We start from the raw sequence: 27,042 nt of genomic DNA on the forward strand, positions 1-27,042 counted from the left end.
TGAAGGCCTCTCTTTGGAGGTAACTCTTGAGCCAAGACTTTCATCAATCAGAAGGATGGAAAAGAAACCCTTGGGCATCACCCTGCTGTTGGTGATGCCAATCAGAGTCCCTTTGGCTGTGCTAGTAGTCCACCCCAGGCTTCTCCTGCATCCTGTTTTCAACACCACCACTTCACTGCTTATCAAGCAATTGTATCACCTCTTTGGAATGGTCAGTGAATAACTGGCCAAGCTCCACATCCAGTGGCAGTCTTTCATTTCTGCAGAAAACTGACAGGCACCTAGAACCTGACTGGAGTCCGAGGACTAGGACCAGTAAGATCTGCTTAAGTCACCAGTGACACATCGGCCTGTTGACTGCCTTCCTGGCCACGCTCTGGGCAGACCCTGGGACAGCCCTACGATGGCCTCAGAAGAGGGAGCAGTCAGGGAGGGCTCTGTACCTACCAAGTCCACATACAGGACCCTCTCTTCCCATAACCTCTCTGTATTTCTGTGTTACATTTGATTCTTTTGGTCAAACACAACAAATCATCTCATTTATTTTTTTAACTTTTTATTTTGTGTTGGGGTAGAGCCAATTAACAATGTTGTGGTAGTTTCAGGTGAACAGCAAAAGGACTCAGCCATACACATACACGTATCCATTCTCCCCCAAACTCCCCTCCCATCCAGACGGCCCCATAACATTGAGTGGAGTTCCATGTGCTATACAGTAGGTCCTTGTTGGTTATCCATTTTAAATATAGCAGAATCACCTCTTATTTAAATGACATATTTTGGGAGAGCTACTTTTCCTTCAGCAAATACATAAAGAGGAAAATGTCAGCCTACACTGTCTATAGGGTAGAGGTTCATTATTGAGATCGACCCTTAGTAGCTGGGGAAGACTTAAGAGCGCACCAGTGCTCTTCACTAGCACTTCCATCAAAGGGGTGTGAACATAAACTGTGTCAGCTTCCTGCACACATCACCCCACCGGCCCACCAGTCAGCCCGCCCTCTGCCAGCACACTTGTACTACTGTCCCATCCCCTCCTGGATCCCCTGGCACCTTATACCACCAATTCTCTCTTCTCCCCTCTATCTTCAACCTTCCCTTCGCTTCTAGCTCTTTCCCTTGCACCCCTAAACATGCCAAAGTTCCTCCCCGCCTAAAAACAAGACCAGAGGCCTCCTCCAGTGACCTTTAATATACCTCTAATATCACCATTTCCCCTTCCGTTCTTAGTCAACCTCTTTAAAAAAAAAAAATTTATTTGGCTGATCTGGGTCTTAGTTGCTGTACGCAGGATCCTCACTGCATTATGAGAAATATTTAGGTGCAGTGTGCAAACTCTTAGTTGCGGCATGTGGGATCTAGTTTCCTGACCAGGGACTGAACAGGAGCCCCCTGCATTGGGAGCCTGGAGTCTTAAGCCACTGGACCATGAGGGAAGTACCCATAATCAACCTTCTTAAAGGAATTATCTACTGTTTTAAACCTTCAATTCCTCACTTCCTATTCATTCTTTTTTAAAATTAATTTTTATTGGAGTACAGCGGATTTACAATGTTGTGTTAGTTTCTGTTGTCCAGCAAAGTGAATCAGTTACACATACACATAGAGCCACTCTTTTAGATTCTTCTCGATACTTAACAGAGTACTGAGTAGACTCCCCTGAATTATACAGTAGGTCCCCACTAGTTATCTTTTATATCTATTTTATATCTAGTAAGTAGCGTGTAATGTCAATCCCGATCTCCCAATTTGTCCACCTCCTTTCCCCTTGGTAGCCACAAGTTTTTCTACATCTGTCTCTAATTCTGTTTTGTAAGTAAGTTCATTTGTCCTATTCACCCTTTAATCCACTCTAATCTAGATTACTGGACCCCCTACTCCCACCAGTTAAACTTCATAAACCTCACCACTGCATCTTAATTTAAGTCCAGTAGATACAACCTCTCTGACCATTCCTTCTCTGCCATCTTCATGGCCCTATTTTTTCTGCTGATCATTTAAATATTGATCCCTGTGTGTGTGTGTGGGGGGTCTGTCCTTGACCCATTCTTGACTTTAAACATATACGTTTTCAAAATTGATTCACTCTAGAGGCTTTAATTGCCACTTCCATCCAGCCTGGCCTCTTCTTTGGGCTTCGTAGTCCTAGATCCAGCTGCCTGTTGTCAGATGATCTAAAAGCACTCTCTTCCTCCTCTTAAACTCAGGGTATCATGTTTCTCAGGGTTCCAGAGTAAATTAAATCTTTATGAAAATCCCTTTATTATTCATGATGTACTTGCAAAGTTATTAACTCATTTGAGGTGAGAGACTGTGAGGACATGGTATAGCAGAGAAAGTGAAATGCAAAGGTATTAAAGGGTAGTAATGAAGTTAGCAAAACCCACTATAGATCTATCATAAAAAGGCATCTTTAAAAGAGAGGTAATGGTGCATGAGACTTCCCTGGCAGTCCAGTGGCTAAGATGCCACGCTTCCACTGCAGGGGATACAGGTTCCATCCCTGTTAAGGGAACTAAGATCCTGCATGCTGTGTGTGGTGTGGCCCAAAAAAAAAGGAGATCATGCATATATACTATCAATATATTCAAGTTAGGCAAATAAATACTTGTGGACTGGGATGAAATTTCCAATGATACTATCAGATTAGGGCTTTAAAAATTGCCATCTCTAGGGCTTCCCTGCTGGCCTAGTGGTTAGGAATCCACCTTGCAATGCAAGGGACATTGGTTTGATCCTTGGTCCGGGAAAATCCCACATGCCCTGGAGCAACTAAGCCCAAGTGCCACAACTACTGAACTTACCAGCTGCAACTAGTGAAGCCCACACGCCCTAGATCCTCTGTCCCACCACAAGAGAAGTCACCACGATGAGAAGCCCATGTGCTGAGATGAAGAATAGCCCCCGCTCATTGCAACTAGAGAAAGTCTGCACAGCAACAAAGACCCATCACAGCCAATAAATAATCTGGAAAAAAAAAACTGCTGTCTCTCAAACCACTTGGGGAAAGGTGAAGATGATGCCCTCAATACAGCTGGGCTGTTGACTAAGTGACTCTTGTGAAAATGCAGGTACTGGTATCAAGTATGCACGTCAGAATGCAAATGAACAACAGCGTTTCTAAATTAGAATTTTAAATAGGCTTTGCATTACTATTAGTAGGTATGTGAAAATACTACAAACCTCATAAAAGTATATTGCAGGACTTCCCTGATAGCTCAGCTGGTAAAGAATCCACCTGCAACGCAGAGACTCTGGTTCAACTCCTTGGTTGGGAAGATCCCCTGGAGAAGGCAAAGGCTACCCACTCTAGTATTCTGGCCTGGAGAATTCCATGGGGTCACAAAGAGTTGGACACAACTGAGTGACTTTCACTTTTTCCCTGGCAGTCCAGTGGTTAAGAATCCATGTGCCCAGGCAGGGGAAATGGGTTTGATCCCTGATCTAGAAGATTCCACCTGCAGCGGGGCAACTAAGCCCACGCAACACAGCTACTGAAGGCTGAGAGCCCGAGAGCTTGTGCTCTACACTAAGAGAAGCCACAGGGATGAGAAGCCCAATGCCCCAACTAGAGAGCAGCCCCTGCTTGTCACAACTAGAGAAAACCCGTGTGCAGCAACGAAGACTTAGCGCAGTGAGAAACAAAAGCATATTGCCTATCGGTACATTAAGTTAACCGAGATTTACTGTGTAAGCATTGTTGACTGAACATTCTAGCTATAAAAGAATTAGTTCTTCTTTCTGAAAATCATCTTTACAGGACAGGAAAAAATATGCCAAACAGGATGTATCAAAATAAATATTTATTATCATTTCAAGCTTTATGTACATATACCTTTAAAAGGAAATGTGCAAATAAAAAAAAAAAAAGGAAATGTGCAAATGTGAGGAATCACAAAAATCCACTTATATACCCTCTCTCCCAAAGTAAGTACAAATGCGCATTCAAGATCAGTAGTGCCCCCACCATCGGAACACTGTCAGAATGAACACAGGTAAGTAAGTGTTTTAAAACCCTTTCAAATAGTTGCTCCTTTAAAGTAGCAACTCCAAAGGGTACTAAGAGACCAAAAATATCCAGAACACTGTGTTTTCCAGGTTACCCTTTTTAGTAGCGGTATACAAATATATTTCCATCTTTTTGTCCAGCCAACAAATGAGAATCTGTACCTGACCATTTAACAAAAGACCAACTCTGGCCAGAGACAGGAGGAAGGAGAGCAGTGCAGTGACCCAGGAGTAAGTCCCAAATGGCAATGGTTCCAGAAGTCAATACTGCTGCTGCGAAATGGTCTTTCACGTCGCCTTCCAGGAACCTAGCAGCAAGCAGAGAAGGGACAATTCAAATTACATATCAAAAACAAACAAACAAAAACTGGCCAAAACCATGGTCTCTAAAGCAACAAGAACAAAGACATGTGGGAACACGAATGTGTCCGCGTGCAATCAATCCGAGGACTGCTGGCTATGATCACTAGAGGCGCTGCCTGTCTCTTTGATGCACCTTTGTATCTCCTCACACCCAGCTCACAGTGGCCTGCTTCCCACTCGTCAAACCAGCCGAGCTTGGCCTCACCTTGGTGTCTTTGCTTTTGTTGTCCCTCTCCTTGACAGGTCTAACCCCAGGGCATAGCCTGGCTGGATCTTGGTCATTGTTCAGGCCTGTCGTCGGCATAGAAAAGTCACGCCTATTCAGCAATCTGAGTGTGCACACACATATACACTCTGCTCCGTCTATTGCAGCACCTTCTTTTTACCTTCACAGCAATGTGATTGTCTGCTTCTGTATCTGTGAGAATATGAATGTGAGATTCCCTTGTTTCCGTATCTGGGGGCTGTCTGTCCCACAGAAGATGTCAACATCAGGAACCAAATCTGGCTGTCTTAAGACGGGGCTCTGCCGTCAGCTACCAGGGTGTGAAAGAGTGCCAAATTCTAACCACTAGACCACCAGGGACGGTACTGGGGTTTGAATTCCAACAAAGTAAGAGATGTGTGACCCTGGCCAGTTATTTAACTTCATCAGTAAAATAGAGATGGATGATATGAGTATCTACTTCATAGGACTGCTTTGAAGTTTAATGAAACAGTTGATATAAAAAGCTGAGTGCAGTGCCTGACACATAAGAAATGCTTTGTTGTTCAGTCACTCAGTTGTGTCCGACTCTTTGCGACCCCATGAACTGCAGCACGCCAGGTTTCCCAGTCCTTCACCATCTCCTGGAGCTTGCTCAAATTCACATTCATTGAGTTGGTGATGCCATCCAACCATCTTGTCCTCTTTTGCCCCTTCTCCTCCGCCCTCAGTCTCTTCCAGCATCAGGTTCTTTTCTAATGAGTCAGCTCTTTGCCTCAGGTGGCCAAAGTATTGGAGCTTCAGCTTCAGCATCAGTCCTTCCAATGAATGTTCAGGACTGATTTCCTTTAGGATGGACTGGTTTGATCTCCGTGCAGTCCAAGGGACTCTCAAGAGTCTTCTCCAACACCACAGTCAAAAGCATCAATTCTGTGGCACTCAGCCTTCTTTATGGTTCAACTCTCACATCCATACATGACTACTGGAAAAACCACAGCTTTCACTAGATAGACCTTTGTCGGCAAAGTAATGTCTCTGCTTTTTAATATGCTGTCTAGGTTTATCATAGCTTTTCTTCCAAGGAGGAAGCGCCTTTTAAGTTCATGGCTGCAGTCATCGTCCACAGTGATTTAAGAAATCCTTAATAAAAATTAATTATTCCTCACTGCCACATCACCAGTGCCTTGTAGAGGGCCTGGTACACAGTCAAGTCTAAGTGAATATTCTGAGTGGACCAAATGATATATTTTATCCCTGGCTCACACCCAACTTTTTTTTTGCACTCAACTTTGTGTAGCTGTCTCGTAGCTCATCTTTTGAAAATCCATAACATTTTCCTTGACAGTCTCTCCCCAATCCTCCACTGCCAATTAAAGTGCCCTTCCATCCCAAACAGTGCAAGCCTCCTGGCATTATGTCCACCAAACAGCAAAAAAAACTTGTTTCTTTTTTCTTTTCTTTTTTGAGCAGAGAAGGATTTACTGTAAAGCCAAGCAAACAAGGAGAACAGGTGGCTTGTGCTCAAACACCTGAACTCATGATTTTCTAACTTCCATGAGATTACAAACAGTAGTGCTTCCTACAGGACTGGCACCAAATAGGTTTTCAAGATTTGCTAAATAGGTTTGAAAAGGGACAAAAGAAATGCTTGACCTAGTTGTTCCATGTAACTTCAATTACTGGACCAATGACTATGCTTCTTTCTTTATATTTAAGAAAACAAGTTTTATGCAAGCACATATTATAGATGAGAGTTCTGAGGTTCTTGCTGTGCTAAGAACACTTGCAGAAATGCCACAGCTGGCTACATACACAAGAAGACGGACTTTTAGAACATGCATCACCTAGCAAGCTTAGGACAAGACCCAAGGAAGGAGAAATACACGTTGTAACCATCAAGGTTGCTTACTCTTGTGTGTTATTAAAGCTAAACTTTGTGATCCTGGTCTGTTAGGTCTAATAGACCTATACTAGGTCTATTTTCAAACATTAATAAAAGGAGTATTTAGAAATAATAACTTTGATGTTTCTTGGTTCACCTAAGAATACTAGCACTACTTCAAGCTTTAAATAGCTCAGAAAACTGTCAGGATGCCAGTAACTGTGGCATTGGTAAACAGATCTCATCAATCAACAGATAAAATATTTATCAAAAGATAAATGTCAACTGCCTACATGATGGAGGTACAGTCAATATTTCAAAGTACATATATCTTCTTTTTTTTTTTAATTATTTCTTTATTTTTGGCTGCACTGGGTCTTTCTGTTGCTACACGCAGGCTTTCTCCAGTTGCGGCAAGCAGGGGCTACTCTTAGTGACTGGTGTGTGAGTTTCTTACTGTGGGGCTTCGCTTGTTGCAGAGCACAGGCTCCAGGCAGTGGGCTCAGTAGTGGCAGCACAGGCTTCATTGCCCCACAGCATGTGGAATTGTCCCAGGTTGAACTTGGGTCTTCTGTATGGGCAGGTGGATTCCTATCCACTGTACCACCAGGGAAGTCTAAGAGATCTTCTTAAGTGCATTTAAAACTTCCTTAATTTAACTTTTATGGAAAGAACATGAATGATAAGTTTCTTGCAGAGAATATTAATTATTCTGAATATAATTACACCAATATTAATTGGTGTGGAGAAAAACAAGGCTTGACTATACATAAAATACCTATCTGGTGCCATACTGGTGGGCAATCATAGGATGGAGGGAATCTGAAGTTTGACTCAGATCTAGTAAACTTCACACTTCAACCTACTTCTTAGTATTCTTTACCATGATCTGTAGTATCTGTTTCCATTCACATCAGTCACAGAACAATGTTCGGTTTCTATACTTGCACAGATGCTTCTCACAACGGCACGCTCACTGAGCGGCAGTCACACACTTGCCTTCCAGCTTGCCCGTGAGGAAGGCGGTACAGCATCACACCCGTGCTTAGGGCTGTCTTTGGGTTAATCACGGTCAGCTGAAACACAGGGCTTCCCAGTAACTCGTTCTCTTTGGCGCGAGGGTGGCTCAGAACAACAAACAGGAGGCCCTGACGTAGGAGAGAAGTTAATGACCAAATAAATCATCAAGAGTATGTGGGGGGGAAAGAAAGCACTGGCAGAGACAAAACTACAGAATCACAGGAACGGCCAACAGACTCTTAAGTCTCGAGGATTTAATCCCTGGATCACTCTTTTTCAGGCAGAACCTCTGAGGGGACCATGGAGCTGGACTTTGGGCTTCTCCGGCACAGGGCTCCCCACGACTTTATAGACAGTCTTTGCAGGTGTGAATCGAGCTGACTTATCAGCTTCCTCAACTTTAGAGCCTACTGGCATCCATGCCATCCACTTGGGGAAATGCTGGGATTAAGAAAAGAGGACATAGAAACACCTGGAGGGAGTCTTCAAACCAGAAATGTTCACCTGTAAGTCGGTTTTTGAAAATTTGGAACACATTTTCCCATAAAAACAATCTTTTCAGTGGTGACAGGATTTTCAGGCCAGTTTGCAACAGCCTATTTATTTACAGACTAAAAATGATCCAAAAAAGGCACCATCACCTACGGTTGTTTCTGTGGGAAAATGTGTTACAGACCTCCCACAACTTTAAAATTACATGTTCTAATAATAACATATTTGTGTATGAAAATATATATGTCACACATATGTATAAACACACACGTATATTGTTGAAAGTAATTATTTCAGGGGTAAAATGGGAAAAATTAATTACTGGGCCATCTTAGTAACATTCATTTCCAATTCATACATTTCTGTAATGACTGAATTCTTATAAGAATTAATTACCATTATAATTAGTTGGTTGTTAAAAAAACAACTGAAAGTCAAAAAATGTGAAATGCTATACATTTAACTAGGGGTCGGCAAACTGGCCTACAGGTCAAATCCGGCTCAATGCTTATCTTCGTATGGTTCATGAGCTAAGAATGGTTTCTCCATTTTGAAATAGTTAGAAAAAAGAGGAAGAACGTTTTGTGTCACATGAAAATTATATATGAAACTCAAGTTTCAGAAAGTTTTATTGTCCAAAAAGTTTTATTGGCACAGAGTCACATGATTTGTTTATGCATTACCTCTGGCTGATCTGGGGCTGCGGTGGGAGAGGAGTTGTGACAGAGACCACATGGCCTCAAGACGGAAAACATTTACTATCTGGCCCTTCACAGAAAGTTTGCCGATTCCTATACTGAACTATTGACTATTATTTCTGGAGGTTGGCTTCATGGTGACATTTTACTTCCTATATCACACATTTCTGCATTAAATGTTTTAATATCAAATAGGTATCAATGTAATAACAAAAATGTAAAATTATTTAAATGCTTCGTAGGTGTACTTAATCATTCCAGAGGTGAATTTCACCCTCTTATTTTAGAATAAAGAAAGCCCCAAGATGATGTGATAGGTTATCTAAGATCACACAACTGCTGAGTTCATTTCCACCGAAGATGCTGGCCTAGGGAGAGATGCCCCCTTTGTGTTCAGAGCCTGCGGGTGCTGATGAACGCAGGGCTGCCACTGCGCTGGGCAAGTCAGTCTCCACTCAGTGCTGAGCCGGCTGCTTCCGCCTCTGCTTGTGGCTCAGCAATCCCTGTTACTCAGGCAGTTAGCTCTGACTCCTGGACAAGTACCTTCAGCCTGTTCAGATGTTAAAACCGGACTGTAAGCCAAGTCTACTGACACAGCGCCTAAGAAGCTGTGTTTGTTTCTATACAGGAATGCTAAAGCCTGAGAGAAAAACATGTCTAGGACGCTTTAATCACCCTTCCTAAGGGGATGCTTTCACATCACAAATCATTTATGGCAATGTGGTTGGGAGCCAAATCTGAAAATCAGCATATCGTTTCTAGGTATAGTCTAGAAATCAAGGTTTGCCCTTAAGTCATACAGTCAGAAATTTTACCCAGTCATATTGTACCATCACTAATACACACTCATAAATTTCAAGAAAGAGCAAGCAGTGCTATCCAATTTTGAAAAAAACAGGCACCAGAGAGAGGGCCTAGTAATTATGACTTACAAAGTTATCACCCTCATTCAGTGAGACCCACAGTAACACACAGACTAGACACGGAGTGGTCCCAGCAGGTCATGACTTACCATTTCAGAGTAAGCTTTGTGACAGACTGAAGCTTGGTAGGAATCATCGATGTGCATCTTTTTCAGGAGCTGACCAGTTTTTAAGTTCCTTGGACACCAAAAATAAATAAGCTCATATCATTCTTCCAACAAACTGGTTTTCACATAGTATTCTCTTATGTACCACAGCATCCTTTAGGAGGTGACCAAGGGAAAAACTAAGGGACACAGGACCTTAGTTTTGATTAGCCACCGATTTAGCTAAAAATAGAACTACAGTTTAACTTTGCCAATAGTGTAATTTGATAGTTTGGCTTTAGATTGAACCTGCTATGCCATCAGGGATAAATCTTTTCAAATTCCAGGGGAAAAGTTTTCCAGGATCTCATTTCACTTCTATGGAAATTAGGCACATGGCATAGCTGTATCATTACGATTTTATCATGCTTCTTGTTATGTCTAAATTTTCCATGTAAGTCAATGGTCAGGAAACCAAATTTGGTTAGGAGAGAAACTACACCTAAAATAGACTTATAATTATCTCTCTATAATATGTTAATACTAGAGCTAGACTAAGATAACAGAGAGAGAAGGGATGACTGAGATGGAATAAAAAATGGAAAAAGGAAGACAGAAGAGGGTGAATATAAAGAAAAAAGTTTGTTGGAACCACTCCTTAGTTCTATTGAGGATATGTGACACTGATTAACTGTTCTACCACATGACTCCACTCGTGAGAAACCCTCAGTTTTTCGGCCATGCCACATGGCATGTGGGATTTTAGTTCCCCAATCAGAGATAGAACCCACACCTCCTGCAATGGAATCCCAGAGTCTTAACCACTGGACCACCAGGGATGCACTGAGGCGTTGCAACAGAACTTAAGGCAACTGTGGGGCTGAATACACCCCCTTAAACTTAGAACTTAAACTGATACTTAGAAGCTCTAAGAATAGTCCCTTCCCAGCCTCGAATTCCACTGTGATCCCTCATCTACAAAATGCCAAAAGGCTATTATTAGAAAAAGACAGAAACTGAAGGATGTAATGAAAAAAGGGAAAGAGTAGGGAACAGCTGGAGAAGAACTTTTGTAATGAAACACTAGGGAAATGGAAGGTAGAGAAAGCAAACATGGACCCCACTGAAGGTTTTATTTGGTGGGGGGTGAGGAGGGATGGGAGCATGAGTATTTCTAAAGTGATAATATAAAATATAATCTGGAGGTTGAGTATTGAGACTAATCACTAGATTATATTAATAGTTTAGGAGTCAAACAATGAAGGGCCAGACTACAGAAATAGCAGAAAGAACAGAAAAGACAACGTTTACAAAGAACGTTGTCTGAAATAAGACCTATGTGCAGAAACCCTGAGGCAAGTGCCAAAAGTGGAAACCTGGTAGATTAGGTCAGGGTCAAACTCCAGAGGCTCCCTAGTGGGGAGGGGACAAAGTTTCTCTCAGGGGCCACACTTGCCTAGTTTATTCCTAGAGGGTCAGGGTGAACAATGCAGAACAGGCTCGTAGGAATGACACTCATAGCCTCAAGGGAATAATTAATGGGGAGTCTTCTGAGAAAAAAATCAACCTCTTCTCCTACCACAAATTAACCTTGCAAGCGAAAAGGCCTGGTGTGGCTCTGCCCTGTGGTCAGGAAAGAGGTGGCTGGGGACTCTTCAACTGTCATTTCCCTATCACAAATTTGTTCATTTGAATCATCTAATCAAACAAGTTTTACACATCCAGTAATTCTGGACTGTATTCTAGCACAATGACACATCATATAAACCCTGCATTCTGCTCCTCTGAAGAATACTGATTTTGTTTTTAACTCTAGTCAACAGTTAAACTGGCTAAACTCAAATTCTAAATGCTGAAAACCCAGTTCAGTTCTCTTTGCTTTACCTTTTCTTTGCTTCTGCATTAAAAACAGTATTAAAAATCAAGCCTTTTCTACCAAAGCAGTTTCTAAGCAGCCCTTCTACATATTACTGAACAATGCATGTATGGAGTTTAAAGGTCAGCCAGATATTTAACTAGAGTTCAGGGCTCCTTCTCTGGCTGTCTATTTTTCGGGATTTTTCTTTCTTGCTTTCTAGCTGCGGCAATCTCCTTGATTTCTACCCTTTGGTCCTTTAAGGCAGCAGGACAGAAGGTTTTCTGGAACCAAGTGTGCCTCACCTTCGAATAGGAAACTTGCCCAGTGACATTTCCTTCCTCTACATACTGAACTTCCTCCAGTATATATTTTTTTCTCCCTCTTTAGTGCTTTCAGATAGTTGTTTCTATCTTTTGCACAGAATTCATAGGTATTTGAAGCAGAAGAGTTAATCTCAGAAAGCTACTCAGCCATTAACCAGCAAGAGTACATTTTTGACAACAATAAAATTTCACTTAAAGTAGTTTGCTTGGACTATTTGAATTAATATGATGTTCTCGTTAAGATAAGTATATAGCATCTGACAGTAACCAAACAATTACACATTCATATTTACAGAGTTTCTTATTTAATCTTAATAACCCTGTGAAATTAAGAGGTGTATCCTGATACTACAGATGAGAAAAACGGCTCTCAAGGGGAAGCTTACCAAATAACAATGTTGTTCATTATAGTGGTACCAAGCAGAGCTTCCTGCATCCCTTGAACCTCAGCAAAAGTTAGTATGGTCTCTTCAGGGGGCATCAAAAGCTGTTTTTCTTTGCTTCTGCATTAAAAACAGTATTAAAAATCAAGCCCTTTTCTACCAAAGCAGTTTCTAAGCAGCCTTCTGCATATTATTGAACAATGCAAAATAGACACTAACCTAACGACAGAAAAAAATTCACCCAGAAAACATGTATTCTAAACATTCTACAATGAACATATACTTTCACATTATCTACCTGGATATATTGTAAGCACCTCAAATTCATCATATCCAAAATTAAACTTACCAGCTCTCTCTTTAAACCTGTTCCTTTCAGCACTGCTATCTCAACTAACTGTTCCACCACCTACCCAGGTGAGCAACCCTGAAACTTGGACTTTATCCTTATCTCTTTCCTTCCTATTTACTCAATCACCCAGTCCTAATGACTTTATTATCTCATCTCTCTCAAATCCACGCTTTCTCCCCATCTCCACTAACATTCTCCTAATTTAAGCAAATGATTATTTCTTTCTTGCCTTGTTTTATTGCAACGCAGTCCATGCAGTCACAAAGAGTTGGACATGACTTAGTGAATGAACAATTTTACTGCAACAGGTCATGGATAAATAAGACAAACAAGGTTCATGCCCTCTGTTATTAGGAAAGACAGATAAACCCAACAAAGTGTAATGAGTATACGACAAACATAGAAGATGCTATGAGTTCTGTTTTTAGCATGTTCAACTTGAGGTATTCACGAGATATCTAATAAACAGGCATGCAGGTCCAGAGGCTGAGACAGAGTTCAGAGTTGGAAATGCATGTTTGTATGCTTGCTGAGCCCCTCGGCCCCACCGCCCTCTTCCCTGCCACGGCTGGCTCGGCCTCCCTACACTGCTCTGTGACGGCCCAGGACAGGGGCAGACCCTGCTGCAGTACACATACAGCAGAGAAAACAAGGTGCTACTGATTCAACTTTCTCTGAAGCCCTGTGATGAAATCATTTTTGATCTAACAGTAAAATCAACCAATGCTTTTCTTACCCTCCATCTTCGGCAAATGTCATAATTTCGACTTGCTGATCACAAAGAGTCCCACTGCTACTGACGAGCCTCCTCTTTGCCAGGCCAAGCACAGCTTTGATATTTCCAGAACTCAGGAGCACTTGCTTTTCACTTTTACCATCAGGAGAACAAAATAGTGCCCTAAACCAAATATAAGGAAAAATGCAGAGCATTCAGGAGCAAGCCTTTAATATGAGAAGACTAGGCTCAAACTTTAAAAGGAAATTTTAGTCAGGGATGTCACTCTATTGATAGCTTTTTTCAAAATGAATCTCTCTTTGGACCTAAATTTAAATTCTTTCAAGACTCAAGTCTAGGTTATAATTTAAACTCAAAACAAGATGACAAAGATCCAGGTAAAGAAAAAAAACCACGCCTTGAGAATTCTTTACCTGATTTCTCTGATTTCCAAATTTCCCAAAGCCACGCACACAAGACTGCAAACATCAGGCACTACAACTATCTGTAATACCGGAACCTAAATAAAACAAAGTAGCCCAAAATTATATTTGGTTATTTCATTTTTAATTAACATACATTTTCCAAAATTTGTCACATTTCTTTCTAATGTCACCGTACCTAGTTTCAAACACTTGAAGAACTGTGAAAACGTTCAGCAAACATCCTCTTTTTATAAGATGTAAACTCAAATAAGCTATGTGCATGATAGTGTTTACTGTGGCATTTATTTAACATAATAAATGCTTCTAGCGATGGGAGAATAATTAAATTCTGGTATGTGGACGAATGGAACAATATGCAACCATTTAAGACAAGTTTATGCACTGAACAAATATTTATGAGAAGCACTATGCCAAACACACTGCTACTGGCTGTGGGCTTACTGGAGAACAAGAATGAAATTTGCTAAGACAGCTGATCTTAAGCATTCACACCAAGGAAAAAAGGAAACTGTGAGGTGATATGCTGATTAATTTGATTATGGAAACCCTTTCACAGTGTGTATGTACATCAAATCATCACACTATGCACTTTAAATATATTACATTTGTCAATTATACCTCAATAAAGCTGGAAAAATAAAATTCAAAATAAACAAATAAGTAGGAAGAATATGTAGAAACAAGCAAACATATTTATATAGTAAGAAAAGGCAAGCTTAACAATTTTAAGCATATTCAGACTGCAACCATGAAAAATACATACAAAGGTAGACAAGGACAGAAGAAACTACAGCTAGAAAAAAAACAGAAATAACATTTTGATGAGAGGTATCAGCAAGCTTAGAAGTCAGAATAGACAGGAAATTTCAAGATTCTCCTGCAGGTACAATGCAAAAATCCACCTCTGGATAAACATATGATAAAGCATGGTATTAACTCTAGAATCTAAATGCTGGGCATATGGGTGGTCCCTATATCACTTTCCCATATATTTGGAAATTTTCATAATTAAATACTGGGGGGAAAAACATCATTTCTCTGCTCTGTTTCACATAGTCACAGACCCTATATTTTTGGTAAGCTGCCCATCTGTATTATCATGCAAATGATTGCAAAGATCTCTTTCAGCTATAAGATTCTGATTTACCTCTGTGAAGTGCCAGGAATAAATTTTTTCCCACTGCCAAGCATCCAGAGGTTTCCAAAGAGAAACGACGTATTCACAAGCAGTTATGATACACGGCTCTTTGAAACCAGCTATTTCCCACCACGTGGCACTCACATCCACAGAACAAGAACCTGAAGGATTCTGACACAGAATAGCAACAACAACGACGTTAAAGGGATTCCTGGGGGCAGAATAAACATGAAAAGTGATGGATTACAAGGATTAGATGAAATACCAACTGAATATAATTAAACTTTCATGCAGTCAAAAGAGACTCCGTGGGTCTTAGGTAACTACAAAAATTGCCCATACACACTCACAATGACAGATTTTACAACATGTAGCTTCAGACTGGAACAGATTCAGATTTAACCATCACAACAGACCATAAGACCATCAGAACTAATTGAAACGTTAGTTCCTTAAGAACCTTTGGAAATGAAACATTTTCATGAAACACCCATAGGTTAAAGAGAGAATAAAACTGAAACAACATACTATTTCTAAATGAAGATGCAGAATACAGTGGCCAAAGCAGTACTTAGAAAAACTCCTATAATTATAAAGGTATTAATATTTATAAAAAATTCATACAGATAAAAATAAAGCAAGCAGCTCAAGAAGTTAGTAAAAGAACAATGAAATAAGCACAATGAAAAACAGAAGGACTTACTAACAATAAAAACAGGAAAAAAAATGAAAGAGGAAACCAAAAACTCAATTAACAATCAACACAACAAAAAATTAGGTTTTGGGGAAGACTTACAGAATGGACAAACCTCTTAAGTCTGATGAAGGAAAAAAATGTGTTCAGAGGGCTTCCCTGGTGGTCCATTGGTTAAGAATCCATCTTGCAATGCAAGGGACACCAGTTTGATCCTTGGTCCGGGAAGATCCCACATGCTGCAGGTCAACTAAGCCCATGAACCCTAGAGCCCAGGCTCCGCAATAAGAGAAGTCACTACAATGAGAGCCCACGCCCCGCAACTAGAGAGTAGCCCCTGCTCAGTGCAACTATAGAAAAGCCTGTGCATAGCAATAAAGACCCAGCAGTCAAAAATCAAGTAAATAAATTAAAAAAAACAAAAAACTTTTAGAAATGGGGAGTGAGGAGAGGCTTAACTGCACATACACAGACCAAAAAACTATGAGAATAACAAGTGACTTTTTACCTACAAATTTGAAAATGAATCAAATGGCTGATTCCTTTAAGAAACTGTTACTAAAAATTGATTTAGGAATAGCTTCAAAACAATATAAGTGTATCTTTTACAGAAGAGGAATCTGGGACTCAGAGCTAAACAATTTGTGCCAGGTCACATAGACGATGATCTGGAGAAACAGTTTATATGGATTTAAATCTCTTTTTTTCTACACCAGTTGTTCTCAATTGGGGGTGGTGATTTTGCAACCCTCCCCCAGGGGGACAGTTAGCAATATCTGGAGACACTGCTGTCATCACTTCTGGGGAGGGGGTATGACTAGTAGAGACCACGGCTGTTGCTAAATACCATACAGTGCACAGGCCTGTCCCCAACAATAGAGAATAATCCAGCCCCAAATGTTAACAGTAGTAAGATTGAAGACCCCTGCTCTGTACCATCCTATTTCAAGTATAAAAAGTTCACCAAGACACGGGTCCAATTCACTTCACAGGATTTACCAGAATATTATTTATATTTCTCAGAACCATATATATCACACAGCCTATCAAAATTATTTCACTATCAAATCATCACAGCCTATCAAAAACATTCACTATGTTATAATCAAGAACTGCTACCCATTTTCTTATAAAGTAAGTGATTCTTGTAGAAATACTATATTATTTGGGTAGGAGAGTCATGAATGACCCCTCTCTCTGTCAAAATGCCTGATTTAAACTTAGATACAAAGTTGAGCTCCCTAGCTTAAGTTTTTCTTGGCAATAGCTTGACATAAAAACTTCTTCAGAAGATCTCAGAATATATATAACAGGTAAATATTGCAAAAGAGAATTTAAATGATTTTCTAAATTTATTTTATCAAGGATCAAATTCTTCTGAATTTTCCAACCAGTTCATTGCATTTTTTGCACGTAAGACACAAGAGATAAGTCTTCTGACCTTTAACTTTGAAACCAGCTGTAGGGTGCCTGGGTTTAAGCTATCCCAAGCAGGAACCTCTGCTATTTCAGTCTGTGGAAACAAAAGTCACATCATTAATGTATACATTATATATGGTACCTGTCTGTATCACTCATTCTTCAAACTATTTCCTATGTTTTATTTTCTAAAATAAAACATCAGCAGAGCTCCAAATGTAACTGCTTCATGAATAACAAAGAGAACAGCAACCCTTAAAAATACACATATTTTAATTAATCCTAATTTCCCCAGAATGAACTTAATATTTACAGTGAAGTCGTATCAAAGAAACATGGTAAAACATTTTAAAACACTGAGGAACTGAGTCCATGTTCACTAAGACACTTCATTCCTTCAGAGAAAATTTCATGAAGAATGCAGTCTGTACCTGCTCAGCAGAATGTCTCGGTGATTCCTGGAGCTGACTTGCTTCGTAGGTCAAAGACTCGGTGGGCAGAGTTGTTGCTTGGGGACCAGAGTCAGAGTCACAGGAAGGATGTCCTGCTCTTCCTGCCACATGCTGGCTGCTATCTAACTTAGGGGGGCTGCTCCAGCTGTTGCATTGTTTACGATTGCTAGCCAAGCTGACTGTGGCTTTGAAGTGAGAAAGACGGGGTGGAGAGCAGGTTTGTCCGACCACCTCTGCAGACACCTTTTCTCTGTGGGCTTGGGAGCCAAAAGCTGGAGTATTGCCTAATATGGGGAAAGCAGGTGAGCACAGGTCTGCTGTCAGTCTGTCATTATCATCAGAGGCAACAGTATTCAAAGGAGTGAAAAGTAAAATGGATGAAGAAAGGTCCTTTCCCCGAGGCTGGCTTCTTTGGCTTGGCATTTTAGGATGTGCCTTTCTTGGTAGAATAATTAGTTCCTCTTCCACGTCCTCCTTTTCTATATTGCTTTGTTTAGGGCTTGGTTCCTCCACAATATAACTTTCCCCTTTAAGATGCCCCTCTCCATGTACTTTTGACCCAGAAGGCTCCGTCAGCTTTTCTGAGCAGGACTTCAGTTTTTCAAGCTTAAGAGACCCAAAGTCTTCGTCAGGTAACTGAAAGTCTGTGATTTTGAGAAAAGACGACAGATGCTTTAAACTTAGCATTTCGTTCCTATGAAATGGAGCACTGAAAGCATCATCATCCGAAGAGAAATAAGCGTAATTTCTGCAAGAAAGGGAGTCCTCTTTTTGACAATGACCTTCCTTCCCTAAAACAGAAAGCAACAACAAAAACAGATCCTCACCAATTCCCACCAAAGAGTGAGTTTCTAAACTCCAACGTCATGCAGTGTTTTCCCACACAGGGCTCTAAAACTTCTGTGGACAGTTCAACAATCAGACATAGGTTAGTGCATAATGAGCAGCTCTCCCTCTCCCTCTGTAGGACCAAACCCCGGTGGTGCTGACAGCGCTGCCTGGGACCAGTCTGGTGCCAGCTCTGCCACTGGTTTGCTATGTTATCCTGGGCAAGTCAAATTCACTTTATTTCCCCTTGTCCCTTCTGAGGGAGCTGGGTTAAGAATCTCTAAAGTCCTTTCTGATCCACAGCTGTCATTCCAACAGGCTATCAGAGTATAGTCTACAAAATGCTGGCTCTTCTCACTGAAGAAAACACAGTCCCCTTTTCAAACAAAGATTAATTTATTAGACTTTGAGCAACAGGAATTCTGTATCATTCAAAATGTAGCTGCATCCAATACCTTATAAATGGATGAGAGCTGTGCTACATTTATACAATGGAATATTACTCAGCCATGAAAATGAATGAAATGCTGACATGTGCTACACTGTGGATGAATCTCGAAAACTAGCTAAGTAAGGGAAAGCAGCCAGACACGAAAGGTCACATCTTGCATACTTCCATTAATATAAAATATCCAAAATAAGTAAATCCACAGAGACAGAATACAGATTAGTAGTTGCCAAGGACTGTCAAGGAAATGGCGAGAACTGCTTAACAGGTATGGGGTTTTCCTTTGGGATGATGAAAATGTTTTGGAACTACATAGGGGTCATGGTGATAAAACACTATGAATGTAACTAAATGCCACTGAATTGTTTACTTAACTTAAAACGGTTAACTATGTTATATGAAGGTCACCTCAAGAAAAAAAAATTTTGTATGTACCTGTAGGTTACTGAAGTCACAGTAGATTATTTCAAAGTATACAAAACAACATTTCAAGCTTATTACTAGATTGTCCTGCTTTCCAATTCCTTTCTTGTTGGCATAAAAGATGATGATTTAAAAAGTCATGATTATTATTTTTAAAAACTATTTTAAATTTATTTGGCTGCACTGGGTCTTAGTTGCAGCATGTGAACTCTTTTAAGTTTACATGTGGGATCTAGTTCCCTGACCAGGGAATATGGAGTCTTAGCTAATGGACCACCAGTGGAGTCCCCATGATTATTATTTTTATTTAAATTAATTAATAAATTGTGGCTCATAAGTCAAAGCCTGTCCAATGGTACAGAGCAGCTGGCTGCCTGTTTTTGTAAATAAAGTTTTATTGAGACACAGTCACATTTACACATTGTGTATGGTTACTTCCACATTACACTTGAATAGCTGTGACTGAGCACAGAGACTGTATTTTCTATTTGGCCCTTTATAGAAAGTCTGCTGAGCTCTCACACAGAACTGGAGTGAATTATCTAGATTTTGTGCTCAGTTTATCAGGTACAACTCCCGAGTAAATGAATAAAGTTTAAGTTATAACTTGTCATTTGATATCCTCCAAAATCTTGTGTCCCATGAACCTCAGAGACACTGTTAGATAGTTTACCTCCCAAAGTAGCTCAGACCTGTTGCATTACAGTCATTCCTAAGGGAGTTTGTCAGTGGATTCTTACTCTGACGTGGATTTCATTTCAAATATACTTGCCTGTATTAGTCATTTTTCCCCATGGATAAAAGACTGTATTGTAGTTGAATAAACACTAATTTTAGGTAAACATCCAATACATTTTCCCTCTGTGTCAACTTTTTCAACCGTATTTGTGAACTCTGACACCATGCAGCCAGATGTGAATCTTGACCCTGTGGCTTTAAAGACACTTTGATCACCTGGCCTTCGATTCCTCATCTGTAAAGTGAGGATAAAAATATATTCTGGGAACTTCTCTAGTGGTCTAGTGGCTAAAACTCTGCACTCCCAATGCAGGGTGCCTGGTTTCAACCCCTGGCCAAGGAACTAGATCCCACATGCTGCAACTAAAAAAGATTCCATGTACTGCCAAATATATAAGTAAGTAATAAAAAAAAAAACAGATTCTGCCTCATGTACAGTTGGCGTGATGACTCAGTGAGTTAGTATCTATATAATATTTAGAAAGTGACACGCATACAGTGTTAGCTACCACCATCACCAGCCACCACCACCAACCACATCTCGATTTACCTTTAACTCTCTTCTTACTGTGAATAACTGCCTTTTCATTCTGATCTTTGTGCAAGGCAATTTCTTTCTTGGACTTATTAACACCTGATGTACCAGAAGTTGGCAAAAGTAGTTCATGGTGATCTAACGGAGAGGTGCACGCTGACTTTCTTTTTCCTCTGCATTTTCTACCTGATGGCTTGGTAACTGTCTTCCTAGAAAAGTCATCTTTTGTGGAGCCAGTGGAAGAGCTGACTTCAGTTAATGAGAGAAGTTTCTGAGCACTTCTTGAACTTGGTTGTTCTGCATGTGTGTCAGACACCTTAATTTCACCTTGCTTAGTTTTTTCGTTGGAAACGTTTAATTTTTTAGCAGATTCCGTCCTCTTATTTTTACAGCCTTTTTTTCTGACACCTAAATGACTCTGAATTACAGCCTCCAGTGCTACTTTCCTCTGGCAACTTGACATGTGCCGTGTTGTCCTAACGTAATACTCTGCAGGAAAGAGAAGGCCTTCAAGCACCGTGCAAGAATGTATCTGATCTTCTGCAGAAACAGGAGAAATTACTTCCAGGCTAAGATTCTCAGACTGACTTAGAACCTTTTTCCCCAGAAGACTTTCACTTCTACCACCGAGAGCATCATTGGGAGATTTAAGAGACATCTCTGTGTGATTTTGTTCTTTTAAGTTTTGGTTTTCATTTTCCACTAAGTTATCACAAGTGAGTTCATTTATAAAACGTGAATTATCTGCCTCTAAGTTAGGACTTCTAGCTGCCTGGCTACTTGTACTTCCAGCTTTGTTTACCTCTGGGTTATCTGTAGAGACAGTCATTTTTTTCTTCTCTACCTCTAAGTTTACAGGTGAAGCAGAGCTAATGTTTCTTAAGCTGTCAGTAGTAAGTTTGCAATTACTTTTAGGACGCTTGTGTTCGAGGCGCTGACCGCTACTGCTGTCTGATGGCGTAGGCAGAGGAAGAGCAGTCGCCCTGGGGACATAATTTCCTCTAAGGAGGGCATCAACATCTCTCTGTGGTTTGGTGCTTGGTGGAATTAATACACTCCCTGCATTAGTTTCTGTAACTGGTGCTGGAGAATTTGGAATGGCAGACTTAGGACTTGAAAGGGGGTAGGTTCTTAGTTCAGTTATAGGTGTTCTAGGATTTTCTCTACTGATTTCTTCCTGTTCCTTTAGTCTTTTTCCAGAGAGTATGAGCGCATCAGTGTCAGAGAGAGATTCTCTCTCCTGTGAAACACATGTTCTCTCCTCTTTCCTTCTTCTCCCCAGCAGCTTACTCTGCCTTTTCTTAGCATCAGGGCCATTGACCCTGAAAGGAAAATGTTCCTGATTATCATCTGATCCTTGTATGCGTGATCCTTCAACCGAGATGCGTCCAGAGCTAAACGACCCAGGCTCAATGTCAAGTGGGCTGGGTGTCTTTTCTCCAGTTTCTTCATCGACATGGATATTGATTTGCAACGTGTCATGAGAAGATACTATATTTTTAGGTTCTGAAGAAAAAAAATTATATAGTTAATATTTTTTAAATGAAACTAAAACTACCCCATATTTATTTTTAAATATTACATATAAATATTACTAAACATTTATTTAAAAGAGAGTCAATGGAATATCATTTAGGCAGATCAAAGTAAGTTTTTAATAATCTTACAAACTATTAGTAATATTAAGTAAATGTAACAAAAATGGAGTTGTGCTGGAAAAATGATTTTCAAACTAAACAATTATCTATTCTTGGGACTTCCCTGGTGGTCCAGTGGCTAAGAGTCTGTGCTCCCAATGGAGGAAGCCCAGGTTTCATCCCTGGTCAGCAAACTAGATCCCACATGCTGCAATTAAAGATCCCACATGCTGCAACTAAGACCCGGTGCAGCCAAATAAATTATAAATATTAAAAACAGATTATTCTTTATTGTAATCATCTTTTCTTAGTTTTTTCTTCTTTAAAACTTTACTGAACTACAACTGACAGATAAAAATTGCATATAGTTAAAGTGATGTTTTGATATATGTATACATTGTGAAACGCTGGCACAATCAAGCTAACTAACATATCCATCACTTCACATAGCTATGATTTTTTTGTGTGTGATGAGAAGACTTAAGGTCGTTTACCTTAGCAAATTTCAAGTATATAATATAGTACTATTAACTACTGTCACCATGCCATACATTAGCTCTCTAGGACTTATTCATTCTGCGTAATTAACTCTTGACCCTTTGACCAACATATCCCCATTTCCCCCATCTCTCACCTGATTTTTTACTTCATGCCCCCTTTTGGGCTCAAGTAATTTCCATATCACTTTTCTACTTCATTAGCTTCTGATTTTATGATTATAAATTAGCTGACTTTTAACATGAGAAATGACCATTGTTTTTTATTAAAAGTATTTTCAGCCAGACTTTCATCTTTGTGCACATATAAACACTTAACTAAAAAAACCATCTTTCCATATTTAAGTAATAAATATAATTTCTAAAAGTTAAAATAGAGAAAAAGAGCAACTAAATAAGCAATCCAAATAAAGTATAGTTTCTTGCTCACAGAATGAGAGGAAATATTTACAAATCATGTATCTGATAAGGGTCCAATAGCTATAATACATGAAGAACACTTACAACTCATCAATGAAAAGACAAACAACCTAATAAAAATAGATATTTCTCCAAAGAAGATATACAAACACACGAAAAGATGTTCAGTATCATTAGTCACTAGGAAATGCAAATCAAAACCACAATTAGATACCACTTCATATCTATCAGAACAGTTATAATTTTAAAAATAGAAAATCACAAGTATTAACAAGGATGTGGAGAGATTGAAATTCTTGTGCATTGTGGTAGGAAAGTAAAATGGTACAGTCACCGTAGAAAACAGTTGGGGAGTTCCTCAAAATTAAGCACAGAATTATCATATGACCCAGAAATTTCACTCCTAGGTACATATGGAGAGAACTGAAAATATATGTCCACAGAAACAACTTGTACATGAATCTTCAGAGCAGCATAAAAGCCAAAATTTATAACAGCCAAAAAGTAGAAATAACCCAAGGGTTCATTAGCTAATGAAGAGATAAACAAATTATATCATATCATATTATATTATGGCTCAGAGCTTCATTGAGTTACACAAGCCCCTTCACCATGACAAGGCTGTGATCCATGAAGGGGAATGAAATATTATTCAGCTGCAAAAGGAATGGAGTACTGATGCACGCTTAGATGAATGTATAGATGGATAAATAAAGGTTAAAAACATTATGCCAAATGAAAGAAGACAGTCACAAAAGGCCACGTATTGTATGGTTCCATCTATATGAAGTGTCCAGAATAGGAAAATCCACAGAGACAAAAAGCAGATTAGTAGTTGTCTGTGGGTTAAAGGTAGGATGGGCACAGGGTTTCTCTTTGAGGTGATGAAAATGTTCTGGAATTAAGACAGTGATGATGGTTATACAATCTTGATGATGGTTATATAAAGAAGCAATGAATTGTAGACTTTTTTTTTCCCATTTATTTTTATTAGTTGGAGGCTAATTACTTTAGAATTGTAGACTTTAAAGAGTCTACTGTTACTCCTTATCTTCTGATTGTGAGAAAAAGAACCACAGCCAGGGGATTTCCCTGGTGGTCCAGTGGTTAAGAATCTGCCTTCCAAGGCAGAGGATGGGGGTTTGCTCCCTGTTCAGGGAACTAAGATCCCCCACGACAGGGGACAACTAAGCCTGCGTGCCCCAATGAAAATCCCGCATGCCACAACTAAGACTCGACGCAGCCAAGTAAATATATATAAAAAAAGAACCACAGGCAGGTTTACGTGGGAAATGAGTAATAAAGAAAGCGTTAAGAGAATGGGCTAGCTTTACCTGTGTGGGTTAGCTGTGTTGAAACTTCCTGCTGGAGTGAGGAATCTTGTTCTTCCACTGTTCTCCTAATAGAATTTTTTAACTTCTCGGCTCTTTGGGCACGCTGGAGAAAACAAAAGCAGCTCAGAAAAACAACTTTATGAAAAAGAAATAAATTTTTGTTAACAGCTTAAATAAAGAGCTGTCTTTATATACTTTGTGGCATTAACAGCAATTTGAGAGAATGTGATTTTACTTACTTGGAGGCGGGCCAATGTCTTGGTGTATTCCCTTTTCAGGAATGCTAATTTTTCTTTCAACTGGAAGAGGAAAAATACCAAACAAAACTGAGCAGGTGGAAAGAAGGCATTAGAGAGAAGGGATGCAGGGCCTGTTAGACACCAGGGTACAGAGGTCAGCAGGTGTCTCAGCTGGAGGTGGGGAGGAAGCGGCACTGCCTCACTCTACTTTCAGTTCTCACAAAACATCAAGTTCTCTAATGCATGTCTGCATAACTTGTTCTTATCACCTGGAGCAACTCTCCCCAACTTACTTTGCTAATTCCTACTGATTCCTCAAACCTTGGCTTAGATTTTTATTTCCCTGAGGGAAACTTCTAGGCAAGTTTCTAAACTAAGTCCTCCTCCAAATCCAAGTTAGGATTCCACCTCTCCTCTGTGCTTGCTTTATCACAGTACTTACTATACAGACTGTCTACTTCTCTGTTTCCTCCTACCTCACTGGGAGATCCTTGAAGGTAGCAGGGGCTATCATCCTCAGACAATCATTCAACTTATGAGTCAGTTATTCATCCAGGCATCTCCAGTACCGAGAACACTAACTGATGCCCACTATGTCAGTTATAGTTCCAGGTGCTACATCTACAGAGGGGTCAAGGCCACTGCTCTAGGCAGCTTACATACAGTGAGGGATACAGATAGTAAATAAGGAAACAAACAGATAAGATGACTTCATGTGGTAATCAATACCTAGACAAACAGAGTGATGGGAGGTGTCCGGGATACAGGAGAATAGACTACTTTAGAGACAGTGGCCAGGGAGGCATTTCTGAGGAATACCACATGAGCTCCGACCTGATGGAGGAAAGAGCTAGCTTTGGAAAGATCAGAGGGAAAGCAACTTGTCCAAGACCACACAATTTAAAACCAGCATGACTCAAACCATGCAGTCTGGCTGTAGGGTCTGTGCTCATAACCTCTTCTCACAGCTTAACCTCTTCTCACAGCTTATCACCACCCTTATCAACATCTGAGAATTACCTTGTTGATTTGTAAATGAACTTTTCCACCACCACTGCAAGGCATGCTGGGATGAGAGGACTGATGAGTTATGGCGAATGAAGAGTTTTAGCACCATGCTTGGAAGAGCCAGTGCAAGATACCTTCAAGTTAACACCACCAGTCAGTTCCCTGGTGGCTCAGTGGCTAAGACTTTGCCATCCCGATGCATCCGGCTGGGTTCCATCCCAGGTCAGGTAACTAGATCCCACATGCCCCAAGGAAGATAGAAGATCCCACGTGCCACAACTAAGAGGGGGGCCGCCAAATAAATATTTTGTAAAAACCACAATGTCTGCTGGAACAAGCACAAGGTGGCATGTATAAGGACAGTCAGAGCAGCACTGTCATAGAATCAAAACCTGCAAACAGAAGGCTCTCAGAAGAGAAACATATAAAGAAAAGATGCCACTTCCATTTGTAGGATACTATACAGAATTTAAAAAATAACTTGAAAAAAGGTAAGTAAACATGACGCGGGTTCCATCCCTCTGTTGGGAAGATCTCCTGGAGGAGGGCATGGCAACCTACTCCAGTATTAATGCCAGAAAATTTCCATGGACAGAGGAGACTCGAGGGCTACAGTCCAGGGGGTCGCAAAGAGTCGGACACGACAGAAGCGACTTAGCAGAAGCAGGAGCAAAGAAGAACTAACATGGACTTTAAACACGGAGAAGCAAAACGGAAGTTGCAGAACCATCTAGATCATACCATTTATGAACATTCACCTTCCCCAAAAATATATAATTACTCTTTGGTGATTAGAGAATACAAACACGCCCCTCCACACCTCCACCACCCGTCCGACTTGCACACAAAAATATCTTCAGTCCAGATAGTTGAGAGATTTACTTAACGGGGTGGGATGGGAGAAGCCAAAACTGAGAGTGTGCAGGGTGGAGTGGGGAAGATGTCAAAGGGGACCTTAGCTTTATCTACAGTTTTACATTTTGTACTTTTGCACTTCTGCTGTAAAGAAAATTTGTTCTTTAAACGCCACCAAGGGAGCACGGCGCTCTCCCACACTTTCACTTCCTGTGTCCCCTCACTCCAGAGAAAAGTGTAAGTTAGAGGTCACTGCCGCCCTTGGACGGTCGAAGGAAGCAAAGACAAGCCTAAAATCCTGGGATGGGGGTCAAAATCGGAGTCAACCCTTCCCGCATCCCCGGCACCTTTTCCTTCTCTTCACAGCTGAGGGTTTTCCCAGGAGGCTCTTCCATCTGGCTGGCGGCCAACAAAAAAGAGCATTCGTCGCTGGCCCCAGGCCTGCGGACAAAAACAGCCCGGCTGGCCCTGGGCCTCAAGGCACCCCGGGAAGGTTTGGGGAGCCCGGGATGCCCACAACACAAGGCCAGATCCCACGCCGGACGGGCGCGCCAACAAACCTGGCCAATCACAGCCGCCGCTCGGCCTGCGCACGCGCAGCCGGAGACGGCAGAGCAATGGAG

The 27,042-nt window shown here is 40.6% G+C and overlaps 1 protein-coding gene across 3 annotated transcripts; it reads right to left on the reverse strand.

Moving 5' to 3' along the window:
• Window positions 1–539: 539 nt before the first annotated feature.
• On the reverse strand, window positions 540–26,974 carry PALB2 (partner and localizer of BRCA2). 3 transcript variants are annotated; one of them, XM_020874085.2, is made up of 13 exons: window positions 26,767–26,974; window positions 24,557–24,616; window positions 24,318–24,420; window positions 20,445–21,935; window positions 17,437–18,248; window positions 17,028–17,099; window positions 14,902–15,063; window positions 13,743–13,828; window positions 13,330–13,491; window positions 12,245–12,361; window positions 9,681–9,768; window positions 7,458–7,606; window positions 540–4,316 (listed from the first exon to the last, which is right to left on the reverse strand). In XM_020874085.2, the coding sequence occupies exons 1-13, from the start codon at window positions 26,812–26,814 to the stop codon at window positions 4,109–4,111; spliced, it is 3,558 nt and encodes a 1,185-aa protein (XP_020729744.2). In that variant the 5' UTR covers window positions 26,815–26,974; the 3' UTR covers window positions 540–4,108. The 3 variants fall into 3 exon arrangements, with proteins under 3 accessions (XP_020729744.2, XP_020729745.2, XP_070317143.1); XM_020874086.2 differs by lacking the exon at window positions 26,767–26,974 and adding an exon at window positions 25,577–26,760; XM_070461042.1 differs by lacking the exons at window positions 20,445–21,935; window positions 24,318–24,420; window positions 24,557–24,616; window positions 26,767–26,974 and having other exon boundaries at window positions 17,437–18,317.
• Window positions 26,975–27,042: the final 68 nt, after the last annotated feature.

The sequence above is a fragment of the Odocoileus virginianus genome, chromosome 33 (assembly GCF_023699985.2).
Source record: "Odocoileus virginianus isolate 20LAN1187 ecotype Illinois chromosome 33, Ovbor_1.2, whole genome shotgun sequence".
NCBI classification, from domain to species: domain Eukaryota; kingdom Metazoa; phylum Chordata; class Mammalia; order Artiodactyla; family Cervidae; genus Odocoileus; species Odocoileus virginianus.